We start from the raw sequence: 23,865 nt of genomic DNA on the forward strand, positions 1-23,865 counted from the left end.
GCCAAGGCTGTTCTAAACCTGTTGTGCTTCAGGACAGCAAGATATTCTCAGTGGTAGTACGGCAGAGAAGACTTCTAGGCAGGAGTGGAACTCTGTTATTGCGGGGGTAGGGAGTTATACACTGTAGCTAGCCTGCCCTATGCTGCTACCTAAGCTGCAGAAGAGCCCTGCACAGCTTAGGAGCTGGGCAGCAACGAAAAGGAGCTGCTTAACCTCACAGAAGCAAAGTTCTGCTCGTGGGCAGTTTAAGCTTCTCTGGTAGCAGCCAGTGCTGCTCCTGTATGCCAACCTCCCTCTCCTTGCTCTGTTCATGAGCCACCAAGCCACTGTAAATGGTCTCCCTAGGATCCTGGGGAGCTCCTTAGATCCATAGGAGTGCTTTGCCTTCGTGTAGTGGTGGTGTGCTTTCACTTACACTATCCTGATGCAATGGAGGGTGTTCCCAAAATAATCAATGAGGGCTGCATCGGTCATGAAGCTTTGTGCGCTCCACACTGCTTCCCTACGCAAAGCCTCCCCAGCTGAGGTCTGAAGTGCTGTATAAATCTTTCACTTGTTACAAAAGGTCCAGGATCTCCTACCCATTATTTACAATACAATGGAGCTCTGTATGTGCCTGATCCATTTGTAACACTCTGTGACCCCACTAGTGGGTTGCGACTAAGTTTCTTGGCTTACAGTATGTATAAAGTGCTCATCTACCTCTTGCTGATTATGGGTCCTTCAAATTAACTTACTAAACCCAAATCCCCTCCTCTTGTGCCCTGCCCCTCTACAGATAATAGCTGAAACCTATGTCTTCACCAGCACACTCTCCTTAAACAAGATGTCTAGGAGGGAAGTAATTTAAAACCGTGTGTGCTCAATAGCACTGACTGATACTTAAAGGGAAGGATAACCCCTTTTAACAGAGCAGCCTTCATCTAATTTAACAGCTATTTGCTCCTCCCCTTTTCCATCCATCCACAGCTGTGACACACAGAAAGGGCAAGAATGGCGTCTTTGTGCCCTGGCTCTGAAATGGACTTTTTGCAGGACCTTTGGCCAGTCCCTTCACCATGCTGTGCCTCAGTTTCTCCATCTCTATTAAGTGGGTAATGATACTTGCTCACCTTGGTAATCAGACCTGCTATGTGAGTACGCTAAGCATTACTGATCTGCACCTTTGGTGTCAACACCCCATTTTGGTGTATGTTGGCTACTGCTGGGTCTGTCAGTTGATGTTCCCAGGCGCATACGCTGCCCGTGAGTCTGACCAGTAACAATTTCTGAACTCCTGGGCTACACAGCACTCTCTGCTTAGCAACATTACAATGAAAGTAGTCTCTGTTAACTGGACATTTTCTTAATGGGAATGAAAGACTGTGCCCCGATGAAGGGGATTTCACTGGACATCTATCTACTGGTGCTGAGTATAATCTTCTGCAAAGGAATGTGATACTTCTGCATGAACAAAAGTCTACTGATCTGTATTGGACAGACTCTACTGGTACAGCTGCTTGAAGGCTCAGCAGAGCAGCATTGGGGCTTTACCTCTCTCTCTCTCTCTCTCTCTCTCTCTGAAGTTGCATTATGGCCCTGGATCCTCTTCAGCTATCTATGTGGATGTGTGAAGCTCTGAGTTCCAGAGCTCCTTTAGTCCTTACCTGGAGTGATCCTAGATTCTCTGCACTGGTAACTGGTTGCTGTATCCATGATTCTACTATTGCAAACATTTCCATGGTTGTGGAGCATGAAGCAGGAGGATCTAAACTCTTCCATGAAAGCAGGGATACTGTTGACAGGTTACTAATAACTGTATAAGTAAAAGTGTCTATAGCAACCAGACTCTTACCCCTTCGCCCCCCGCCCCAAGGTTTCTTGTCCCTCCCTGTTTTTAGCTTATCCTAAATAGTGAGTGAGAATAGCCAAGCATTCCCTCTGATTTTGTCATTGTCTGCAAGGGAGACTTCCATATCTCTGCACTTCATCTTAGCCACTCCTCTTCTGTATTCCCTTCGCAATTGTGTCTGAGCTGAGAGCTGTCTCTGCCACACTCCCCACTGGATTCTCTAGCAATATCACCATCTTTCATTAGTACTATCTCTCTGGAAACTGTCTTAAATCCAGCCTTATAACTTGGCTCTTGCTTGATCCTGCAGTAAAGAGGCAAAAAGGAATACGCTCTTGTCAAAAAATAGTCAATGTATTTAAGAAGCACTCTAGACCAAGATTTAGGCTAGTGGATGGATTTATAGTTCAAGTATGACTTGTTTTAAAGTTTCTGCTTGTATGAAAAATCTTAAATGGAGTGATTGATTTTTTTTTTTAAATGTCCTTAGTATTTAGACAGCCAGCAGGTGGCGGCAGCCGCAGCAGTGTTCACATAACATGGATTCCAGATGTGCAGACTGGAAAAAATGCCTTTCCAGTAATTGACATCATTAGTCTTTTAGAAGTCAGAACCCCCATTGTTCTTTGTATGAATCATGCTGGTTTTAATTTTTTTATGCATTTTTCTTTAAGCAAGCTTAACTTAGGTCACTACAGATTTTTTCCTGCATTCACCCGCATTAGCAGGCCACAAGTTTTCCTCAGGTGTCTTCCCCTGAACCCCTCTCTCCCTTCCCCCCATCCCCCATGGAATCCACAGGTTATTGTGGCTTTCTCAATCTCAGATTGTAGGGGGGCAGGCAGGGGACATGCTTAGTATTCTCATTAAAGCCCAAAGCTCCAGCCTGGTAGGAAACGCCTCCCCCCACGCTGAATGTAATGGACTCAGTTTTACTTTCCTTTCTGCTTTGGACAGTTGGGAACTCAAGGTATTTTTAGATCAGAACCATCTGAACTCCAACCACTAAGCTGCAAGTTGATGAGTGTATTATCAGTGTTGGAATTCTGACTGAGACTCTAATGAGGAGAGTCAGCCTCCGCCAGCACACGCATCTCTCACTATTCCAGGGCTTGAAAAACTGTCGGCCTCTCGAGCACCGAGCTATAAATAACTGAAAAGTTATGATGTAGTACCAACTGAAAGGCAGGCTCTGCTGCAGCTCTCTCTCGGGAGAGGCACCCATGCCTGTGCAGCACAGACTTACGGATCTTGGGGAAAGGAAGGGATGGCAGCTTTTCAGCTGCTGGAGCTAAAACAGGAGGGGAGCCAATAGTTCCCTTTAAGTGAACACCACTGATTATGTTGGCTAAGTAGAAAAGGTTCTTCCTAATTGCTTGTTTGCTATTACCCCTCCCCCACCCCCGGCACGTGCCTGTTCCCCTCTGCTTCTCCCAGACCACGTGTCTGCTCTTCACCTGGACTCCACAGGGCTATGGTTAGAAAGTCTCAGCTCTGCACCTGTACTTGGTGCACTCTGCAACGTGTGGGCCAGGGACGTGGCTGGAAATAGACATTTGGTATAAAACACAATGAAGAAACAGTTTCCATGCTTAGAGCGCAAATGCTCCATGGCCTGAGGCCATGACTACATTGGAAAGTTTGCATGGGTTTAACTTGCATCAGTTTTTAAACCAGTTTTAGTTAAGCTGGTACATACTCCTATGTGGACACTCTTGTTTTAACATAAACCAGTTCCCAGCCAACTTAAGCCAAACTGAAATATACCACTTTTATACCAAAACATAAGCATCCACACAGGGCTTTGTTCATGTTTGGATTCACATCTTGGGTTAAACTGGTGCAACTTTCTCATGTACATAAGCTCTTAAAGCGCCTGAATGATTGAAACGAATTCCATATTCAGAACCTCAGAAAAAGAAACATCTTTCATTCCAGTAGGGAGTTTCTGTTTCCTTCTCAGATAGTAACTTCTGGTGAGAATGATCAAATGCATGGCAATCATGTAACAAAACTTAAATCAAAATGATGAGCTGAGCTTGCTTTTCCTAGCCCAGAAAGGAGCAAGGACTGCAGAAGGATAAGTCCGACCAAGCGCTAGTTTTCCTCCCAACTCCAGTGATGAGGGGAAGATTCAGCTTTGGACAGTTTTCTAGAATTTAGTTTCCTCCGCAAGGAGGAGAATTTGTCTCCAAGGACTTTCCTTAGCCCTGCATTGTCCCTGGGGAAGGGCAGATCCTTTCTCATGGTGGGGAGCTGCCCCGTAAACATTTCCCACTTAGCCAGGGCATCCACAGTTTTGTCCACTTGGGCCAGCTCCTCCTCAGAGACGTTCTTCTCCAGGGCAGCGATGCATGTTTCCAGCCATAGTTCATAATCTTTAATGATATCTGTGGTCTTGGTGGTCCTGCCCAGCTGCTGCTGGCTGTGTGTGTCAGGCGGAGAAACAAACTGTTGGTCATGCTCCAGCTCCTGCCCAATGGAGAAGGCTTGACTGGAAGTGTCTGGTGTCAATGGCTCAGACTGGGAAGTTAAAGGCTCAGAGTCATTCTCACAGCACATCCCAGAGTCCAAGCTGAATGGCAGGATGTCCTCGGATGTTGACAGGTCTGATTCTTGACTAGGCCTGGTAGACAATATAGTTTGAGTCCAAGCATAGAGTTTCTGTGGTGGGAGGAAAAGATTTTCATGTTAGAGCAACTTAGCACAACAATGTAAATTGGCCAAGATTTTCAAAAGTCCCAAGTAATCTCAGGTCCTTCAATTTTGAGGTGTTTGTAAGACACTTTAAAGGTGTGTGATTTCCCGGAGGTGCTGAGCACCCACCCTCTGAAAACTGGGCCCCTTTTAAAGCATTTCAAGTTGGGCATCCCAAAATGCAGACATCCCAAATCACTAGGCACTCTTTAAAATCTTGACCGTAGGGTAACAAGAGTAGAATAACACTGCTAGCATTCCAAATATCGTTCAGTGGTGATTCCTATTTGGGAGAGACTGAGCCTGGAACACTTAAAACTACTTTCACAGCCTGTGGTTCTGCACCATTCCTTGCAGTGATTGCTGCTAGAAAAGACTGACGCTAAACTACCCGTTTCAGAGTAGCAGCCGTGTTAGTCTGTATTCGCAAAAAGAAAAGGAGTACTTGTGGCACCTTAGAGACTAACAAATTTATTAGAGCATAAGCTTTCGTGAGCTACAGCTCACTTCATCCGATGAAGTGAGCTGTAGCTCACGAAAGCTTATGCTCTAATAAATTTGTTAGTCTCTAAGGTGCCATAAGTACTCCTTTTCTTTTTGTAAACTACCCGTGAATGCTTTACAGATGATGGCAGAGAAGTAGCTGTGTATTCCCCTGGCGTTACCCCCCCCTAGAATCTGTGTGCCATGTGATCTGTGTAAAAGCAACAAACAAACAAGTGTCATCTCTCTAGGGGAAGTTCGGTTACATGAATATAAATGCTCCTGTGGCAAAGCTGTGGAGTCTTGTTTCACGAACATATTCATTCCTATTTAGCATGCATTTTCAGTCTCAAGAGCAGCTCTTCATCTTTTCACTTGAAATACACATAAGGAAAGGCTGGGCTGTAGCAAAGAATTAATAGAAAGTAATATTTTTTTTAAATCTCAGAAATTTTTCATGCTATAATATGTCAAACAGCTGCTTGCTTCTGGCACACTTATTCCTTAGGCTTTGGGGAATTAATCATAGCACTTGACAGTTGCCAACTGATAAAATTTGGTCTCCTTGTCTATTTAGTTGGCATACATGTTGATTCTTTTTGTTCCTTAGCATTCACGCCCCCACTCCTATCTTCTTGCATACTGATGTATCTTATCTTTGTTTTCTGTTACTCCCCAGCTGGTATCTCTGCAAAGCTATACACTTCCTCAAACAAATACAGTGGTAGCAGTTAGAAAATACTAGCATGGGGCTGGTAGTTAATTGTGCGAGTGCACTATGCTTTCTGCTCCTACTGAGGATGGTACCGGGCATGGTCCAGCAGAGGGCATCAGTGTTGCACTCTGGCTAAGTCTCCAGGCCTTATCGGCATTTGCAGAGGTCCCTTTCCCCAGAACTTTCCATTCCCCCTTCTATAGTTGCCTTCTTTTCCCAGGCCAGTGACAGAAGCAGTACAGAGACCAAGTTGAGTGGGTGGGGCAAGGCAGCCATGTTCCCTATTTCAGTCTCTGTGTGAAGCCCTGGCAAAGAGTTTTGTACAGACAGGGCTGCTGGAACAATTTGTATAGCAGGAGCCATTGTACAATGAGAGCCATTGAACCAAACTGTAAACCCTGTGTATATAATGGAAACCACTTAAAGCCAGGGGTTGCGGCAGCACCTATGTGTACAGGGATGCATCTGAACAGTTGAGATCCCCTATAGCCAAGAAAAAATGCAAAGGAAAGACTTTCTTTCTGCCTTGCTGTGAACACTATTATATAGTTAAAGCCAGCTGTGCACATACCCCTGACCACCCCTAAACATGTTCAACGGAACATGCATCAGAGCTTGCGGAGGGGCCAGAGTGGAGGGAGGGGCAGTGATGCTGTCTGAAAGCCGCAGCTACACCCTGGGTTTTATCACGGCTCTTTAATTTCCTAAGACATCAATGAAACTCCAGAATAATCAGAACTGCCACTCAGTCTAAAAGCACCTAAGGTGGGGAAAACATGTGTATCCAAGCAAAAAGATAGCTGAAGTCAGGACATCCACACAAAGATGTTGGGTAGAGATGTGCGAATAAGGGATTTTTCTGTTTTCAGGTAATTCCAGGGGGAAAACATTTTGGGTCTACCTGAAAATGAAATTTTTTGAAAATTTTTTGGCAAACCAAAAAGTAGGGGAAACAATGAACTTCAGATTGATCAAGGCATTTTGTTTTGACCAAAATCAAAACATTTACTTTTGATTTTGGTAATTTTAAAACCTTTTTGATTTTTATATCAAATTGAAAAATTCAAAACTCTGTCATTTAGAACCAAAAAAACTTAGAATTTCAAAATGTGAGTGAAACATTTTGATTAGGTGAAACTGACATGAAGTTACAAAATGCTTTGGTGTTGCCAAATCTGCATTATTATTTTTACTGAAAAATTCAACCAACTCTAAGGTCTTGTTTGTTTCAAGTCAAGAAGAGGGAAGAGCTGTCTCTGAAATCCCTGTAATGCGGGTGGGGTGGGGATGGGAATCTTTTTCTATCTTTCAGACTCTGTGGCGCATTTTACACAAGCTATTTAAGGGTTTGTGTGGTTTTAGCTTCATTTTTCTGTTCTGCTGCTTAACCAGACGGGGGCACGCTGCACACGCTTCTCTCATCTGCAGGAGCCTGTGGAAATCCGTGGCCATGGAATGGAACCTGCTCAAGATGCAATTGAGCACTGCTTGAAGTCCACTTTTTGATATTACAAGGGAACCGCGCTACTCAGATTTTATTAAGATAATGTTGAAGTAAAAAGAAAACAGTAAAGAGTTTTTAGGCATAGAAGTTTCTGGTTATCAGGGAATAAGGTTCAGATTATCAAGGGGTGCGAAGTTCAGTTTAGGAGCGGGTGGCGTAAGGAATACATAATCTGCAATCTCCCCGATTGGGGGTAAAAGTTTAACGGGTCTACAGGGTCACCTTGTCCTTGTCAGCATCAGTGGCATCTCTATCAGTGCACTGTAGGCTAAGCAGGAGCAGTTTGATCTGGTGATGTTTAAAGGTGAGAAAACTGGCACTGAGCAATTTGCAGAGGGCAGAGAGAATAAAGCCTCTGACTTAGGGACTGCTGGGGTGTAATCATCTGCAATTAGCTGCCAGTTGCTGCATTCTGAAGGCAAAAAGGAAAAAAAAAATCTTTCATAGTGAGCCAGAGAGAAGTCATCCCTAGCAGCACTGATTTACATCAGCCAGTGAGGGAACAAACTCCACAGAGACAGGGATATCCCCTGCTTCAAACCAAACCCTGCTACACCCCAATCTGAGCATCATTAATGGGCCTTATTAACCAATTCTCTTCCCAATGGCTGGGACTGGCTGAGCAGTAAGTTAGGGCTCATCTTCGTTGCAGTGTTAGCTCAAACTTAGGGTGACCAGACAGCAAGTGTGAAAAATTGGGATGGGGGAGGGGGGTAATAGGAGCCTATATAAGAAAAAGACCCAAAAATCAGAACTGTCCCTATAAAATTGGGACATCTGGTCACCCTACTCGAACTGTAACTCGAGCATTGCCCCGACCCAGGTTCTGTTTGCGCACACATCTCTCGCTTGAGTTGGTGCTTTAAACTTGAGCTAGCTGACCCATGAGGGTGCTAATGCAGTGGGGCTGCAGATACTCTGAGCTGCCTGAGTGTTTTGCGGTGTGACTGCTCTCACTCCAGCTAGCCTGAGCTCGAGCTTATGCTGCAGCGAAGGCAAGCCCTTAGAGTATGGCTACACTGAAATGCTTGCAGCAGTGAGTCTCTGAGGCCAGGGCTACAGGCTCGGGCTTGCGCTATGGCACTAAAAATAGCAGCACAGACATTCCTGCTCAGTTCTTTGAAACCTACCCCCACCCTGAGTTTCCGAGCTCAGGCTCCAGCATGAGTGGGAACAGCTACATGGCTATTTTTAGTGTCATTGCACAAGCCTGAATCTGTAGACTCAGGCTCTGAGACTCAGTGCCCCAGAGTGTTTGTAGTGTAGGCATACCCTTAGTTGCTATCCAGTTGCTCTTCTATACTAGAGCCTTGAAGGGAAATGTCACGGTGCAGAACAGCCTATGACACTGTAAGGGAAACAGGGAAACTTGGTGTAACGTAAGTGCAGCCTGGATTTTTTTGCTCTAAATTTGTCAAGATCAAACAAACCCTGACTGATGTCAAAATAGAGCATATTTGAGTGCAAACTCAAATCCATTAATGGCAAAGAGTTCATCCTCTTACAGAAAGACTGCCTAACTCCACCTGCTGCCCCTTCTGCGCTGCTGTTTCTGGCCTTGGCAGCATTATCTGCTATGGGGAAGGCACAGCTTTGTGCCAGGCATTAGCCATATTTGTTGCTTCTGATCTGGGCTGTTGTGCAATTTAGGGAGATTGATTCCTCAACTGGAAGAAGCAATAATGAAAGGTAAAGCTGATTCCAAACGCACGGCACTGGATAGATGTGGCTTCTCAGAATGTGCTTTGCAAGCAACTTTGCTTTCTAACATGATTTTACTTCCATATGCTCAGTGCCCTCTGCTGTCAAGTTAGCTATTTAACCTGTTTTTCTAGGCACTTACTGCATTGATGAAGGCCCTATCTATAAGACTCTTATGGAGATTATCACAACCCCACTATATAGCGCTGCATATAGTCTACTCAAGTTCCTTCTTTATTGTCCTGGAGGCAGTTGAGACATTTGTGGGGGAGGAGTGAGTTGGCTCCTCTTTTTCAAGATTTCTTTCACTGTAGCTGTGGAGAAGCTGAGCTAATTACTGCAATGAAACAGGTGTGGAGGGCAATCAGTTATGGCAACATTTAATTCAGATAGTATTTCTCTGTTAGAAAGAGAGAGATGCCTTGCAGAGGGCACTTTTGCTGCTATTGTTGCTCTGGCCTGTGCTAACAGCAGCCCAGAGACGCTGGGTCTGAGGACCACTCAGTTTTGGATGTAGAGCACATGGCCCAAGATCTAGATGAAGAGCATTAGTTCTAGCCTCATCATCTCAGTGACTGGCAGCACAACCAGGTAGTGTGTTCTCCCCCAAGCATGTTGACGTCCTTCTGTCTGAATGTGTCTGACTTCCAAGCTGAATGAGCAAGAACTTGGGGCGGGGGGAAGAACCTAGAAAACTTCCTGGAACTGCACAGCTAACTTTATACAAAGTGATAATACAATGCTCTGAAGTTTAAAATAGGCAAGCCTGGAAAAATCCAGTCTCTGAAGATGATGCAACTAATAAAATAGGGCACTGAGCATGAATTGTAGGTTTGCTTATTTTGATGCTTTATGTAATAAACCTGTCCTATGGTTAGAGTCCAGCTCTTTAATATTGGAGGGAGATACTCCTTCTAGCATTAAGGGGCAGTGATGGTGTCTAAAGCTAGTTGTGCTATTAGCATTTCCTTGATGGGCCAGGAAATCACACAGCACTGTCTGAGCAGAGGACTGGGACCCAGGAACTTCCACACACTAACCACAGTTTTGACACTGCTTGTGTCACTTTCCCTTTGCCTCCATTTCCTCATTAGTAAAACAGGGAGAATAGTTTTGTGCTTGGGTGTTGTACCATTATTATTAGCAAAGAGCTTTGGAGATTGTGTTTAAAGTGTGAAGAACTGGTCACAGTGAATGTGTATGGGATGCCCACACTCTCTATTTTGGATCTTGAGTTAAATATCTTGCTAACTCATGCCCAGTGCCAGGAGAGAGCTCTGTGTAATTCTAAGCCCAGCCCTTACTTTAACACAGTGGCAAGAGGCTGAGATTCACAGATGGGCGACCTGGCTGTAGAACTTCTTGCGTTACCCCTCTGCCCCCAGGAGCACTCAGCAGTCCATCTCTCACCCGGTAGCGCTCGATGAGTTTGAAGCCCACAACATACTGCAGCTTCCTGAGGCAAACTGGGCAGGGCTCCAGGGGCCGCAACAATGCTTCGTCCAAACTCAGCACGCCCTGCATGATGCACTGTAGCCATCTGCAGTTCCCCAAGCCAATCAGGTGGCAGATCTCATGACACGTGACCTTCAAGAAAGCAAAGTTGCTTTTTTGTTAAAAACAAACAAACCAAACTTTCACCACAACCTCCTCTTGCTCAACCCTTCCTCAGTCAGGGAGGTGAAAGAGGAATCCAAGCTCCTTGTTTGGACATGCACCAGACTTTTCCACTAATGTACTCCAACCCTGACATAGAAGGAGGACCCTTTTCTGGGGTGTGAGGGGAACTCAGTACCCTGAATCCCAGACTATCCCCAGAGGTAATGTCTGGGGCTGAGAAGGGAGAGTTTGGATGATGATTTAGTAAGGAACTGAGAGAAGACCCTTTAGGTGGCACATAGGCATAGGTAGGGCACTACCAAATTCACAGCCATGAAAAACACGTCAGGGACTGTGAAATCTGGTTTTGTGTGCGCTTTTACCCTATACTACACAGATTTCACAGGGGAGATCAGCATTTCTCAAATTGGGGATCCTGACCCACAAGGGAGTTGCAGGGGGGTCACAAGGGTATTTTAGGGGTGGGCAGTGGTATTGCCACCCTTACTTCTGCACTGCCTTCAGTGTGGGCAGCTGGAGGCGGCAGCTGCTGGCCGGGAGCCCAGCTCTGAAGGCAGAGCCGCTGCCACCAGCAGCGCAGAAGTAAGGATGGCCTGGGATGGTATTGCCACTCTTACTTCTCTGCTGCTGCCGGCAGAGCTGGGCCCTCAGTCAGCAGCCACCACGCTCTGACTTCCCAGCTTCCCAGTCCCTCTCCTTCCCCTGCCAGCCAGTCAGGCTGCCTCCCTCTCCCAGTCCAATCCAGAGGGAGCTAGGGAAGGAGCCCAGGGCAGGGAATGCCAAGTGCCAGCTGGGGAAGCGGAGAGGGAGGGAGATACAGGGCCAGCCCTGCAGCAGCAGGAGCTGCTACTATTGCTCAGAGGCCAGCCCTGTGAGGAAATACAACAGGCCAGAAGGGGCAGCTGGGAGAGAGCATAGGAGATGTCTCGGAAGGAACACTGAAGTGGATATGTCCTATGAGGATTATAAGCACATTTTCATATAAATATATGTGCAAACTTATCTCAGGCTTTTTGATTGAGCTCGCACAGGCAGGTCTGCAAGGGATTAGTGCCAGGTTTTCCTCAGATATGGACAGCAGCCACTGGAGGGAGATGCAATTGCATACACCTTGCCTCCTGAATCCATCACAACATGCTATACGCAACTCTGCTACACTGCCTGCGAAGAGACTACCAGACTACGAACAATGACTCGGGGAGAGAGAAGGTATTATCCATTCATCCACCCAGTGCCTGCCAGGCAGCACGGTCTAATGTCTTGAGCATGAGACTGGGAGTCAAAGATGACTTGGTTCATAATCCCAGTTCTGCCATACGCTTGCAATGTAATGTAAGGCAAATTTCATGACCTCTCCCTATCTCTAAAATGGAGATGACAGATCCCAATTATGGGTTGTAGCCTTGGCTTTGGGAGGGGAGTCCCAGCTCCTGCTCTAACTACTAGACTCGCCTCCTGGGGGTGTTGTGGAGAATGGTTAAGCCGTGCTTTGAAGATGTAAAGTGTTATGTGAGCATAGGCACACTGCTGGAACTGCCAATGGCTTTTGCTAGGTCGGTGTCACTCCTCTTTCAGGGAACTGTCACAGGCTACTGGCACATAAACCCCACATTGCAGGACATTGGCTTCTGTGTAGATTAAACCGCACCTTGCAACACTGAACCATCTCCAGCACACTGAAGAGCAATGGCCGGTCTCGGGCCTTCTCGGTGACCTCGTGCAGCTCCTCTCGCCCAGTAGCTGGATTTAAGGTGGTGCAGCCTGGCTGGGGGAAATTGCCAGAAAACCTGGCAAAGCTGCAGACACCCACCTCTACAAAAAGAGGCAAATAAAAGTGAGACAGGTTCTCTTAGCTTAACGTCAGCCTCCAGCATCTGCCTCTAGTCTTAGGCCCCATGACGGGAAACTGCTTTAGCTTCATCCAATATAGCCCTTCACACTCCACTGCACTGAATGTTGGGGGCATGTGCTCCCCTCAAGGCTTAAGAACATAAGAACGGCTATACTGGGTCAGACCAAAGGTCCATCTAGCCCAGTATCCTGTCTTCCAACAGTAGCCAATGCCAGATGCCCCAGAGGGAATGAACAGAACAGGTAATAGTCAAGTGATCCATCTCCTGTCACCCATTCCCAGCTTCTGGCAAACAGACGTTACGGACACCATCCCTGCCCATCCTAGCTAATAGCCATTGATGGACCTATCCTCCATGAATTTATCTAGTTCTTTTTGGAACCCTGTTATAATCTTGGTCTTCACAACGTCCTCTAGCAAGGAGTTCCACAGGTTGACTGTGTGTTGTGTGGAAAAAAATACTTCCTTTGTTTGTTTTAAATCTGCTGCCTATTCATTTCACTTGGTGGGCCCTGGTTCTTGTGTTATGAGAAGGAGTAAACAACACTTCCTTATTTACTTTTTCCACACCAATAATGATTTTACAGACTTCTATTATGTTTCTTTTCATATGGCAGCCGTTCCATACCCCTAATAATTTTTGTTGCCCTTTTCTGAACCTTTTCCAATTCCAATGCATCTTTTTTGAGATGGGTCGACCACATCTGCATGCAGTAGTCAAGATGTGGGCATACCATGGGTTTATATAGAGGCAATATGATATTTTCTGTCTTATTATCCATCCCTTTTCTTAATGATTCCCAACAGTCTGTTTGCTTTTTTGACTGCTGCTGCACATTGAGTGGATGTTTTCAGAGAACTATCCACAATGACTCCAAGATCTCTTTCTTGAGTGGTCACAGCTAATTTAGACCCCATCATTTTATATGTATAGTTGGGATTATGTTTTTCAATGCGTGTTACTTTGCATTTATCAACATTGAATTTCATCTGCCATTTTGTTGCCCAAAAGTTTTGAGAGATCCTTTTGTAGCTCTTCGCAGCCTGCCTGGGTCTTAACTATCTTGAGTAGTTTTGTATCATCTGCAAATTTTGCCACTTCACTGTTTACCCCTTTTTCCAGATCATTTATGAATATGTAGAATAGGACTGGGCCCAGTACAGACCCCTAGAGGACACCACTATTTACCCCTCTCCAGTCTGAAAACTGAGCATTTATTCCTACCCTTTGTTTCCTATCATTTAACCAGGTAGCAATCCATGAGAGAACCTTCCCTCTTATCCCATGACTGCTTACTTTGCTTTTGGTGAGGAACCTTGTCAAAGGCGTTCTGAAAACCTAAATGCACTATATCTACTGGATCCCGCTTGTCCACATGCTTGTTGACTCCCTCAAAGAATTCTAGTAGATTGGTGAAGCATGATTTCCCTTTACAAAAACCATGTTGACTATTCCCCAACAAATTATGTTCATCTATGTGTCTGACAAGTCTGTTCTTCACTATAGTTTCAACCAGTTTGCCCGGTACTGAAGTCAGGCTTACCGGGCTGTAATTGCCAGGGTCACCTCTGGAGCTCTTTTTTAAAAATTGGCATCACATTTAGCTATCCTCCAGTCATTTGGTACAGAAGCTGATTTAAATGATAGGTTACAGACAACAGTTAGTAGTCCTGCAATTTCACATTTGAGTTCCTTTGGAACTCTTGGGTGAATACCATCTGGTCCTGGTGACTTATTACTGTTTAGTCACCAGCTTGTAGCTAGTCAGCCTTCCCTGCCTGGACCACCAGCCTCTTGGTGGCTTTGAGTCCTGAGTTCTCATGCTTTACATTGGGAAATCCTGTTTCCTACCACTGAGGTGTTTGATTAAAATTGTGGGGAAGGCCTGGGTACTCTGCCTCCCAAGCAGTGATTTAAGGTGAAGCGCTTTCTTGTTCATTCCCTGCATGGGAAGAATACGGGACATCACTTGCACCTTGTCCTGGCAGGAATTTGCCAAAGGTGAAACTCCAGGTCTCACAGGGGTACAGGTCCAAGAGAGTGAGTCCAAGGACGCACAGGGCATCCGGAGGCTTGTTGTTCTTCAGGAAGGTCAGGATTCCATCTGGATAAATGGAAGAGAGAAGGTAAAAATCCAGTCTGCCCAGAGGGCAATGCCAAAGCTCCCATTTCTCTTGTCACCGGGATGGAACTTGGAATCCAAGCCATAAGATGGTAGAAATGCTGAACTCAATATCCAGAGTGAAGGGTGTGGTCCTTTTCCTTGCTCTTTATCACCCATTCCCTCTACTCTGGGCACCATTAGACCTGGCTTCCCTGGAGATGATGCTGCTGCACAGAATAAAGCCGAAAGAGAATTCTAAGGACAAAGACACAATGAGTGAATCCTGTGCCAAGACACAATGAGTGAATCCTGTGCCAAGACACATGAAAGAAAGGAAGGATGGGTCAGAGCAAAGAATTTCCCTATGGGCACCTCACACCTGACCTGCAACAGCCCTACTGTTCCAGCACTGGGCCTTTCCGGAGCATGCGCTGCCAGCTGTACCAAGCAGCGTGGCAGTCTTGCATTGTGGACGAATGGTCCCGCAACACTAGCCTGGCAATCAACAAACCCATTTCACCTGAGACCTAAATGATATTTGAACTCAAATTTCCTCATATGAAAGGCTAGTGCATTAACCCAGCCAGGCATTCATTTAATTTGGCTTTAGGCAACAAATGAGGGAATGACATAAAATAGTCAAACAGAATGAAATCTAAAAGCATGTTGTACTCGCTGAGGGAAGGTGACCTGGCAAAACTGACTTTAAAGATTAAAAACTCTGGAAAAAAATAAAAACCTACAGGAAAATTATGATAACTGTCCTCCTGGCTAGTTATTGTTGTGGTTTCCAGACCCAAAAGCTGCGTTTTCCATGAAAACAGGATTTCTCCCTCTTCCCTCCCTTCCTCCTCTGTGTAGGCAGCGAGGTGATATTACAGGCATTTCCTAAGGGAGCGAATGTGGGCCGAGAGATGCCATGAGCCAGTGTGCCAGATGGACTTCTCTGCTGGCTCCACTCTTCTCCCTCCTTACCTGCATGGAGCTGCGCTCTGTCTGAATCTTGGCTCTGTCGATAACAGCAGCGGATGGAGGAGATGGGAACAGAGGGAAGGCACTTGACGCGAAGGCCCAAGAAGAAAGACTCTAGGCAGCTTCTGAGGGAATCCAGCAGCGAGATCCCGGCAGGCTCTTCAATTAGATCTAAGAGCAGAAGCACCGATGTCAGTTACTTGTACACGGGGGCAGGTCAAAATGTCTTAAGGGATTTATTTGGGGCTAGTCAAAGGTATGGTAAAGGGTTAGCTCTGCAAGGGTGTTTCAGGGTGTTGCCAGGTCTCTCTGGAGCCAGTCATTCCGACTGGGGGTGTTTCTCAGGGACAGGCTGCTTAGGGGATTAGGTGCTATGGGGAGTATCTGTCTAGTCATTTACAGGACAGGCCAATGAAAGAAGTTAGCTCTATGTGGGGTGTCCGGGAAGTCATTTGGGGGCAGGCAGGCCATGCAGAGAGCTGGGGAGGGGGGGTGAGGGAGGTCTCTGGGACCACTTTCTTAGTTCACCATTTTGTATGTATGTATTTCCAGTTATTCATTGAGAAACCACTCCCAAGGCCACATAATGTCCTCGGGGTGGGACCCGATCTCCAGTAGTCAGCAATGGCTCCTTACTGTGGATCAAAGGCAGCCCTTAGCACCACTATGTATGATCAATCGCAGGTTACCCAAATGTAAAGGTTGCCCAAAAAGGCCTTGCTGTGGCATTGGCCTTTTGCAGGCTCAACCCTTGGACAGAGGAGGCTGAGGTAACGATGGAGGGTTGACCATGTTTAAAAAACAACAAACTCCCATTTCTTTAAAGGTGTCCCACATCAAAGATGCCCTGGCTCCTGGCCTGCGTTACCTATAGGCTGCAGGTATATGTGCTTCTGGCAGAAACGCTGCTTCTTCGTCAGCATGGAGTGATAGAAGGTCTCGAAGTCCTCAGGGGCATCAGGGTGGCTGAGGAGCCAGTCGAAGGCAGTCCTGATCAACAGAGTGCAGAAGAGTGTCCTCTGGGGATTGTATGCTTCGGAGAGGAAAAGTTTCTCTGCGCTGGAGAAGGCTTTGGCATAGAGCTCCTGGAGGGCAGGGTTGGTAGAGATGAGTGCGTCCTTCAGAGCTCGGGGCCCAAAGCTGAATTCCTGAGCATGTCTGCACTGCAACATTGCTGACAGGCCCTGGGGCTGTGGCACTGCCTGTAGAAAGTGAATCAAATCATAAGGATTTAGCCTCACAAGGGACTTGGGGAATTGCACTTGGGTAAATCTGCCGAACGATTTCAGCTGAGATATCACTGGGTGCTCAGAGTTCTGTGGTGCTGCTGGCTTGGAGTCATTGCCTTTTGTGGTGATATCTGTTACAGGAGTACTCTTTGTCTATGCATATGTAAATAGTTAATAGATAATGAACCAGAGGATGGCCCCAGGAAACTGGCTCTTGCAAATGCAATGCCACCTCCATGTGTACAGCTAGATAATGGCACCTGCAGTCATATTTCTGTGGAGTAAAAGTGACAATCAGTGGCCCTATAGGGTAGTGCTAACAATAATTTGTTAATAAATAATTAATAAATAAATAATAATAAATAATAATAAATAATTATTGTTAATAAATACCATGGGCCAAATTTTATATATAACTTTTCTGTATGTCCTAGATGCTTTACAACTAAATAAGTAACCTTTGGAAAGACTAAATGTGTGTAAACAAGCATTAACAGTGACTCATTTTTGTGTGGCCTTCCTGAGGCTGAAAAGGAGAGCTCCAGAGAGGGAAAGGGATGAGCAGTATGCATCCGATGAAGCGATCTGTAGCTCACGAAAGTTTATGCTCAAATAAATTTGTTAGTCTCTAAAATGCCACAAGTACTCCTTTTCAGTATCCCTTTGTGTCTGCAATCCTCCAATTCCAACAGCCCCAATGCTTTGGATTGCAGAGGACACAGTAACACAGAGGGAGGCAGTGGAGGCTTACTCCAATCAAAGCTTTACATTCAGAAACAATCTACAACACTGTGCCCAGCCCTCTGGATCTGCCAGGGGATGGATCCATAGATTCCATGGGCAGAAGAGACCATTGTGATCATCTAGTCTGACTTCCAGTATAACACAGGCCATAGAACTTCCCCAAAATAATTCCTAGAGCAGATCTTTTAGAAAAACATCCCACTTGCTGCAAACTATTGCCCAAGGTGAAGATGCAAATCTACAAGTCTTGCATGGTGTCACCCTGCTCTCTGGTTCAGAAACCTGGACGATATACACTAGGCACGTCGGAAGACTGAACAGCTTCCATACGAGATGCCTGCGCAAGAACCTGAAAATCAAGTGGGAAGACAAAATACCAAGCACAGAAGTGCTGAAGCATGCAGCATGGATGCACTTAGAAACCACTATTAAGAAGAGGCTGCAATGGCTCAATCATGTCGAGAGAATAGGAGTAGACCGAACCCCCAAGAATATTTTGTCCAGAGATTCGTGACAGCTCTAGAAAGCGGAGTCACCCTATATGGCGATACCACAATGTGTACAAAAATGATATGAAGTTGTTCAACATCCATGTAGAAAGCTGGGAGGAGGGCGCAGAATCCCATCCAATCTGGAGGGAACATCTGGCACTGGCTGCAGCTCAACATGAAGCAGCTTTGATCCAGAGGATGGAAGCAAAGCAAGAAAAAAAGAGAGCAGCGTGCTGTAATCTTGGTCTTCAACTCAGACAACACATGGATCTGTGAAATTTGTAACAAGCGGCCACTCTCAAATTGGGCTTGTCAGCCATAAGAAGATTCGTCAGGCACCTAACTAGACCTCCAGCGTGCACACCATGATCCAGTGGATTGACAGTTGCCTAGAGACATACACACACTTAGAACGAAAGGCTTTGGCTTTCCATCTCTCACACTCCAGACCAGCAGAGGCTTGGAGCACTGAAGCAGTCTTACAGGAGCTGTAAGATGAGCTGAAAGACTCCAACCCAGGCATTGTTATCTGGATGAGCAGATGCCGTAAGATGGGACCTTCTGAGAAGAACATTAGCTGTTTGTGGTGTAAGTGTGGTTTTGGTGGTACCTCGGGACTTCACACTATATTGTACATATTATACAACTACTTTTACTGGGGAGTTTGTGACTTGAACTTTATTCTAATGGTTGATATTTTCCCCAGGACCGCTCCCTAAAAATACAGCTTCATCTCTCAGTTGGGTATAGTCAGTATATTCCCTCCAGAGCTGACAGTTATCCGTAAATGGTTCTACATGCAATTCAGTTGCTCATAAATTATTCTCTTTGTAAATTGGCTACCTATAAATTATTCCCTGTAATTGACAATTACTTATGAATTATTCTTGTTCTAATTCTATAAATTATTCTCAATATATTAACATTGCTCCCTAGGATAGATGTGTTTTGGAGGTGACAGTAACGGCATAATTGAGAACATTTGTAGAATAAAACAGCACAAGTACTGAGAGGAGACAGGATTGGGCCCTGGGTGAACAGATTATATGTAGTGTTGATCTAGTGGGAGAAAAAATGCCCAGAACCTCATGGGATTGTCTCAGCATTCTTCCATGATCTAGCCCTAACCTGGGTTTAGGTCATTTAAAAACCACCATCTAAGCTGTTTCTTTTATACATCATTCAACTCACTTTCATACAAACTATGGATTTCAGATTCCGAGAAGGAATCTTTTGGATTTTGTTTCTTCCCCTCTGAATTTCTGTGAAGTGTTTAGAGACTAATTAATTTAACTAGGCACTTTGAATATCTGAGGGATGCTAGTTGAGTCTGTTAAAAATGATTGATTAATTGGTTAAATTATGTGCTCTACTGTAAATAAGTAGTCATAGTGCAGAAAATTCATAGCCTGTCAACCTAAATGAAAAGCCCAGAGTGCATATAAAGAACATTAGCTAATTATTGGCAAATGCTCTAATCACTCAGTAGGTCCCTTCCCAAGATCTGCAATCACTGCTTGCTACTGCTGCTTTCAGATAATCCTCTTATTTCCAGTACAAAGGAAGATGCAAGGCGGAAGGCAATTTTCTCAATTTGTTTGTTGACATGTATTGAAAAAAACTTTTTGACTAAGAGGCTGAACTCTTGATGTATAGAGAGTCAAGGTCTGTGAGAGGAAGGGAGGGCACTAAGAGAAGCCAGGGTGTTTAACCCTTATGCAAACAAAATTCGCATTCCCCTGGCCCCGATGGTACTTGCCTACACGTATTCCCATGTTTAGGCTGATGCATCCTGCACTAAGTGAGCCCAGCTGTTGAGGTCAAAGGAATACAAACTTTCTGCTGGGTTCAATCTTGAGGGGTGGTGAAGACCTCCTACTCCCACTGGCTTCAGAGGAAATTGATGGTGCTCAACACCTTGCAAGATTAGGCTCCTCTACTCAAGGAGAAAATAAAATGCACCAGGGCCTAACTCATCATTACTGTATCAATGTAAAGTACCATCCAGTCAGGACTGTGTCATTTCGCACCCACTTTGCACTGGGGTGAATGGCTACAGAAGGTGCAGGGCCTTGTGTGCTTCATGCCATAAGGGTAAATTAAAGAGTCCTATCCCCACAGTTACCACCTGATTTTACTCAGACTTATTTTCCTGGAGACATTATAAATGTTTGTCACTTTGAAACAGATGCATCCGATTAAGTGAGCTGTAGCTCACGAAAGCTTATGCTCTAATAAATTTGTTAGTCTCTAAGGTGCCACAAGTACTCCTTTTCTTTATGCTTCATTTAGTCTCCCTGGCATGAGTCATTCCCATGGCTGAGAGGGTTTCCCATGCATAGATATGCATTACTGGTAAGACAATTTACCTGCCACATTGTAGCTGTGATTAGTCTGTTTTATTATTGCAGGGTGGAAGGAAATCCTCCAAGCTCTTACTGTATCATCCTCATGTAGCTAGCTGCATTGAAATCAAAGAAATGCCTCATGAGTAAAGGTTTGCATGATTAAGGGCTAGATTTGTAATAGTATTTAGATGCCTAAAGATGCAGATAAGGTCTAGTGAATGGTTTCAAGGGGAGCCACTTGCTTTGTTTTTTTTTTTTTCTTGAAAAGGAGAAAAGGGTGGATTCCAATACAGACTCCTTTGGGTATTAATATGTATTAAGCAGATCCATTACCCTAACTTCATTCTTCTCTCTCAAGGGTTTTATATGTTGTGTTCCCTGATGGATCATGTTATAATAATGCTTTACCCTCTTCTGTAGCACCTTTCATCAGATGAGCTTGAAATACTTTACAGACATTAATTGCAGCCTCACAACCCTTCAGCAGGTAGGATGAATGAAATGGGGGACTTACTGTCACTGTTACTATTTTATATAGAGTTGGACCAAATAGTCACCAAAAGAACTGATGAGTAGATCATTTCATTCAGTTTTTAATAGGCTATTTCTTCCAGTGCTCATTTTAATGTGTAGGGGTAGGCACTGTTGAAGGTGTTAAGTCACTTACGTGCTTTTGAAAATGCTACCATGTGTATTTATGTGGTGGTGGTGTGACTGCATTCTCCCTTCCTTGTTCCTATAGGAGATACTGCTGGCTACTTTATATCAGGGTGTCATTTCAGAAAAACTAGGAGAAGGGCAAAGTTGTCAGTGGATAGAACGCTATGTGTATTATATCCTGCAAAGTCAGGCAGGGACTGGAAGACACAATGGAGCATATAGACCTATGGAAAGTCGGGGGACAAGAGCAATCCCCCATCCCATGCAAACTATGGCTGTTTCACATGCAACTGATAACTGAGCAACTGAATGTGCACACAAGCAGGGAGATCATCTAACAGAACTTTTTTAATAGAAAAATCTTGCTGGAGAAGTACCCAAGTGCAAATCATTCACCGCTCAGGGCACCTTAGTCTTCCCTACACGCATGCAGATAGACCTAATGCTTCTACAGGTGGACCCTAGGAGGTTTCTGAACATTTTAAAAGTTTTTAAATAAAATTGCAGTGTTATCGTAATGGTTTAACATACACATGTCTGTGCTCTGACTTATCCCCTTGACAGTCGTTATGGTAACATTTCATTTTTATTTAAATGTAGATGCATTGTACTGATGCCAAAGCATTTTACAAACATTAATCCTTGCTTATTGCACCAAGCTAAGTTATTTTACCAATTTTGCAAATTGGGAAACTGAGGCACACCAAGTTCTGTGACTTGCTGAAAGCTACACAGCCAGTGGCATACCTGGGAATAAAATCCCAGATCTCGTCTAGCCTGGTGTTCTAAGCACTGGAGGGCATTGTCTTGCATAAAATCCCTTCAGCATAATTGATAAGGCATATCTTCAAAGGATTGTTTTAAATAAACTGAAAATGTAAAAGCACATGCTTGTTCTGATGACAGCTGGAGCCTCTCTGCTCATGCTGGCTTCCTGCTTGGGTCAGTCCATTGGACCTGGACTGATAATGTAACAATTCCTCCCCTATCTCCCCTTTACTGAGGCAGTCCCAGAGCTGCAGCAACGTTCGGCTCCTGTAGTTACCAGAAGAGGCTAATAAATGTTTGCATTAACGTTATTGCAGGGAAAAGCCTCTACCCTGGGAGAGGCTAACAAGCCTCTTGTTTTCCCAAAACACAGCCCCCAGGAGTATTGTACCACCTGGAGCTGGAGCTATAGATACACCGCACACAACCCTTTTCCCCTGGCAGCAAAGGGGGTGGTTTCCCATCAACCTGTCAGGTTTATCAGGGGGCTTTTACATACAAGGAGCTAGCATTTGCCTTGATCCCTGCTGGGGCTCGGGAATCCTACAGGTGACAGCCTCCATGCGTCTGATTCTGACCCCCATTCTGGAATGTACAGCTCCTTGCTCTTAACGTGTGATGAAAGAGGTGCTGGCACTTAAGCATTTTTTTTTTAATATTCATAACTGATGCAGCAAGCCCAGGGCCTGGGCTGTGAACTGCCAGGCTTAGGGGGGCCGGGCCTCAGCTCTGGCAGAAATGAAGCACTAGTGCTGCCCCACCCCTGTGCCAGCAGCCGGGCACCGGGCGCACAACCCCTGCAGCAGCTCCTGGCCCAAGGTACCGGGGCAGGGCGCCGGGGCTCCACCAGGCTCCTAATCCCCCCTCCCGCCCTGAGAGCCTGGAGCCCAGCCAGGCAGCGCGGCAGGGGGCGGCCCGGGACCCCCCCCGGGCACGCCGGCCGGGAAGGGGCGAGGGGCGGCACAGCCCCTCCAGCAGCAGGCGGAGACTGAGCAGAAGGGAGCCGGGGTGGAGAGCAGCCTGCAGTGGCAGCGGCCGCCCCTGGGGGCAGAGGGGTCCCGCTCCCCCCGGGAGGGGCGGGAGCTCACGATGTTGCACACCGCCGTGGGTTCCCCCTAGCTGCCGCACGGGCGCCCCGCGGTGGCGGGGGTCGGGGGGGGGGGGAGACGGTGGCTGCATTTCCCCACGGAGCCCCGCGGCACCTCCTCTCCCGCCCCGCTATCGAGCTCCGAGGGGCGGACCCCGCCGCTCCTCCTGCCCGCAGCAGCGCAGCTGGAGCCGGGTCGCGAAGAGGCCGGGACGTACCTGGGGAAGCCGCAGTCGGCGCCTTGTGCGCGGCGGGCGAGGAGGCGAGGGACACGCGGCGGTGAGTGGGGACGGGGAGGCTCCAGGGCTCGTGACGTCTGTTCTGGGGAGGCGGGGGGGGGGGTCCGTGGAGAGGAGGTGCTGCGGGGGGGGGGGCGGAATCTGCGCCTTCCCTGGGAGGAAACGGGCCGCGTTCGCCGGCCACGAAGCGCCCCCCCCCTCCCCGGTCACCAGCGCCCGGGAGATTCCCCAAGCGGGTGGCGGGGTGAATGTCTCCCCCTTGCAGGTCGGGTCCCCGGAGCACGTGTCTGCAGCGATTTCAGCCCTCGGGGAAGCGCCGTTCAGCGCCAGCCCCGAAGGGTCCCAGGGCAGCCGGTTGCAGGGCAGGGTCTGTTCACATCGGCGCTGCTGCGGTTGTGAGGGTGCCGTTTAGACGGCCTGGCGTCAGTGTATGGGGTCTGACCTGACCCTGGGGATCCTCGGGACTTCTGGCTCAGTTCTGTGGGGCGTCAGAAGAGCATTTCCATCAGGCTGGGGTGGAGGGGACTTTGCTTTCTCACTTTTACCTCTCCAAGGACAGGATAACTGAGGGGCCATTACAAATCCCTGGCAGGGCTGGTTGATAGTCATTCCAGGACATCCCCGGATCCCTGGTCTTGTGGAAGAGCAGTGCCCTGGTTGTTCTCAGCCCAGGGAGGCGTCAGCCCGGATGATGGGGGAAGAGGTTTGGTGGAACAATGTGGGGAAAGCAATATCTCCTGTTAGCCTTAGTGAGGGGGCTTTCAAGTCAGGGGCTCTAGGCAGGGATGGCCTTGACCATGCCCAGGGTGGACAGTCTCA

At 46.5% G+C, this 23,865-nt stretch overlaps 1 protein-coding gene across 2 annotated transcripts; it reads right to left on the reverse strand.

Annotated features, from left to right (window-relative positions):
* Window positions 1-3,588: 3,588 nt before the first annotated feature.
* On the reverse strand, window positions 3,589-23,086 carry AMZ1 (archaelysin family metallopeptidase 1). Of its 2 annotated transcripts, none has more exons than XM_038419536.2 (7): window positions 23,026-23,086; window positions 16,349-16,682; window positions 15,484-15,651; window positions 14,380-14,508; window positions 12,200-12,363; window positions 10,342-10,518; window positions 3,589-4,495 (listed from the first exon to the last, which is right to left on the reverse strand). In XM_038419536.2, exons 2-7 carry the CDS (start codon window positions 16,650-16,652, stop codon window positions 3,929-3,931), a joined length of 1,509 nt encoding a protein of 502 aa, XP_038275464.1. In that variant the 5' UTR covers window positions 16,653-16,682; window positions 23,026-23,086; the 3' UTR covers window positions 3,589-3,928. The 2 variants fall into 2 exon arrangements, with proteins under 2 accessions (XP_038275464.1, XP_043349525.1); XM_043493590.1 differs by lacking the exon at window positions 23,026-23,086 and adding an exon at window positions 20,314-20,405.
* Window positions 23,087-23,865: the final 779 nt, after the last annotated feature.

This window comes from Dermochelys coriacea, chromosome 10 (genome assembly GCF_009764565.3).
Source record: "Dermochelys coriacea isolate rDerCor1 chromosome 10, rDerCor1.pri.v4, whole genome shotgun sequence".
Taxonomy (NCBI): Eukaryota; Metazoa; Chordata; order Testudines; family Dermochelyidae; genus Dermochelys; species Dermochelys coriacea.

Bases quoted from the DNA above. Each gene is read 5' to 3' on its own strand.
- AMZ1 (XM_043493590.1), bottom strand. The intron at 14,509-15,483 runs GTAAGGAGGGAG...CCATTTATCCAG, and splicing joins CAGAGCGCAGCTCCATGCAG to ATGGAATCCTGACCTTCCTG. The intron at 12,364-14,379 runs GTGCAAGTGATG...CTCTTTTTGTAG, and splicing joins CAAATTCCTGCCAGGACAAG to AGGTGGGTGTCTGCAGCTTT.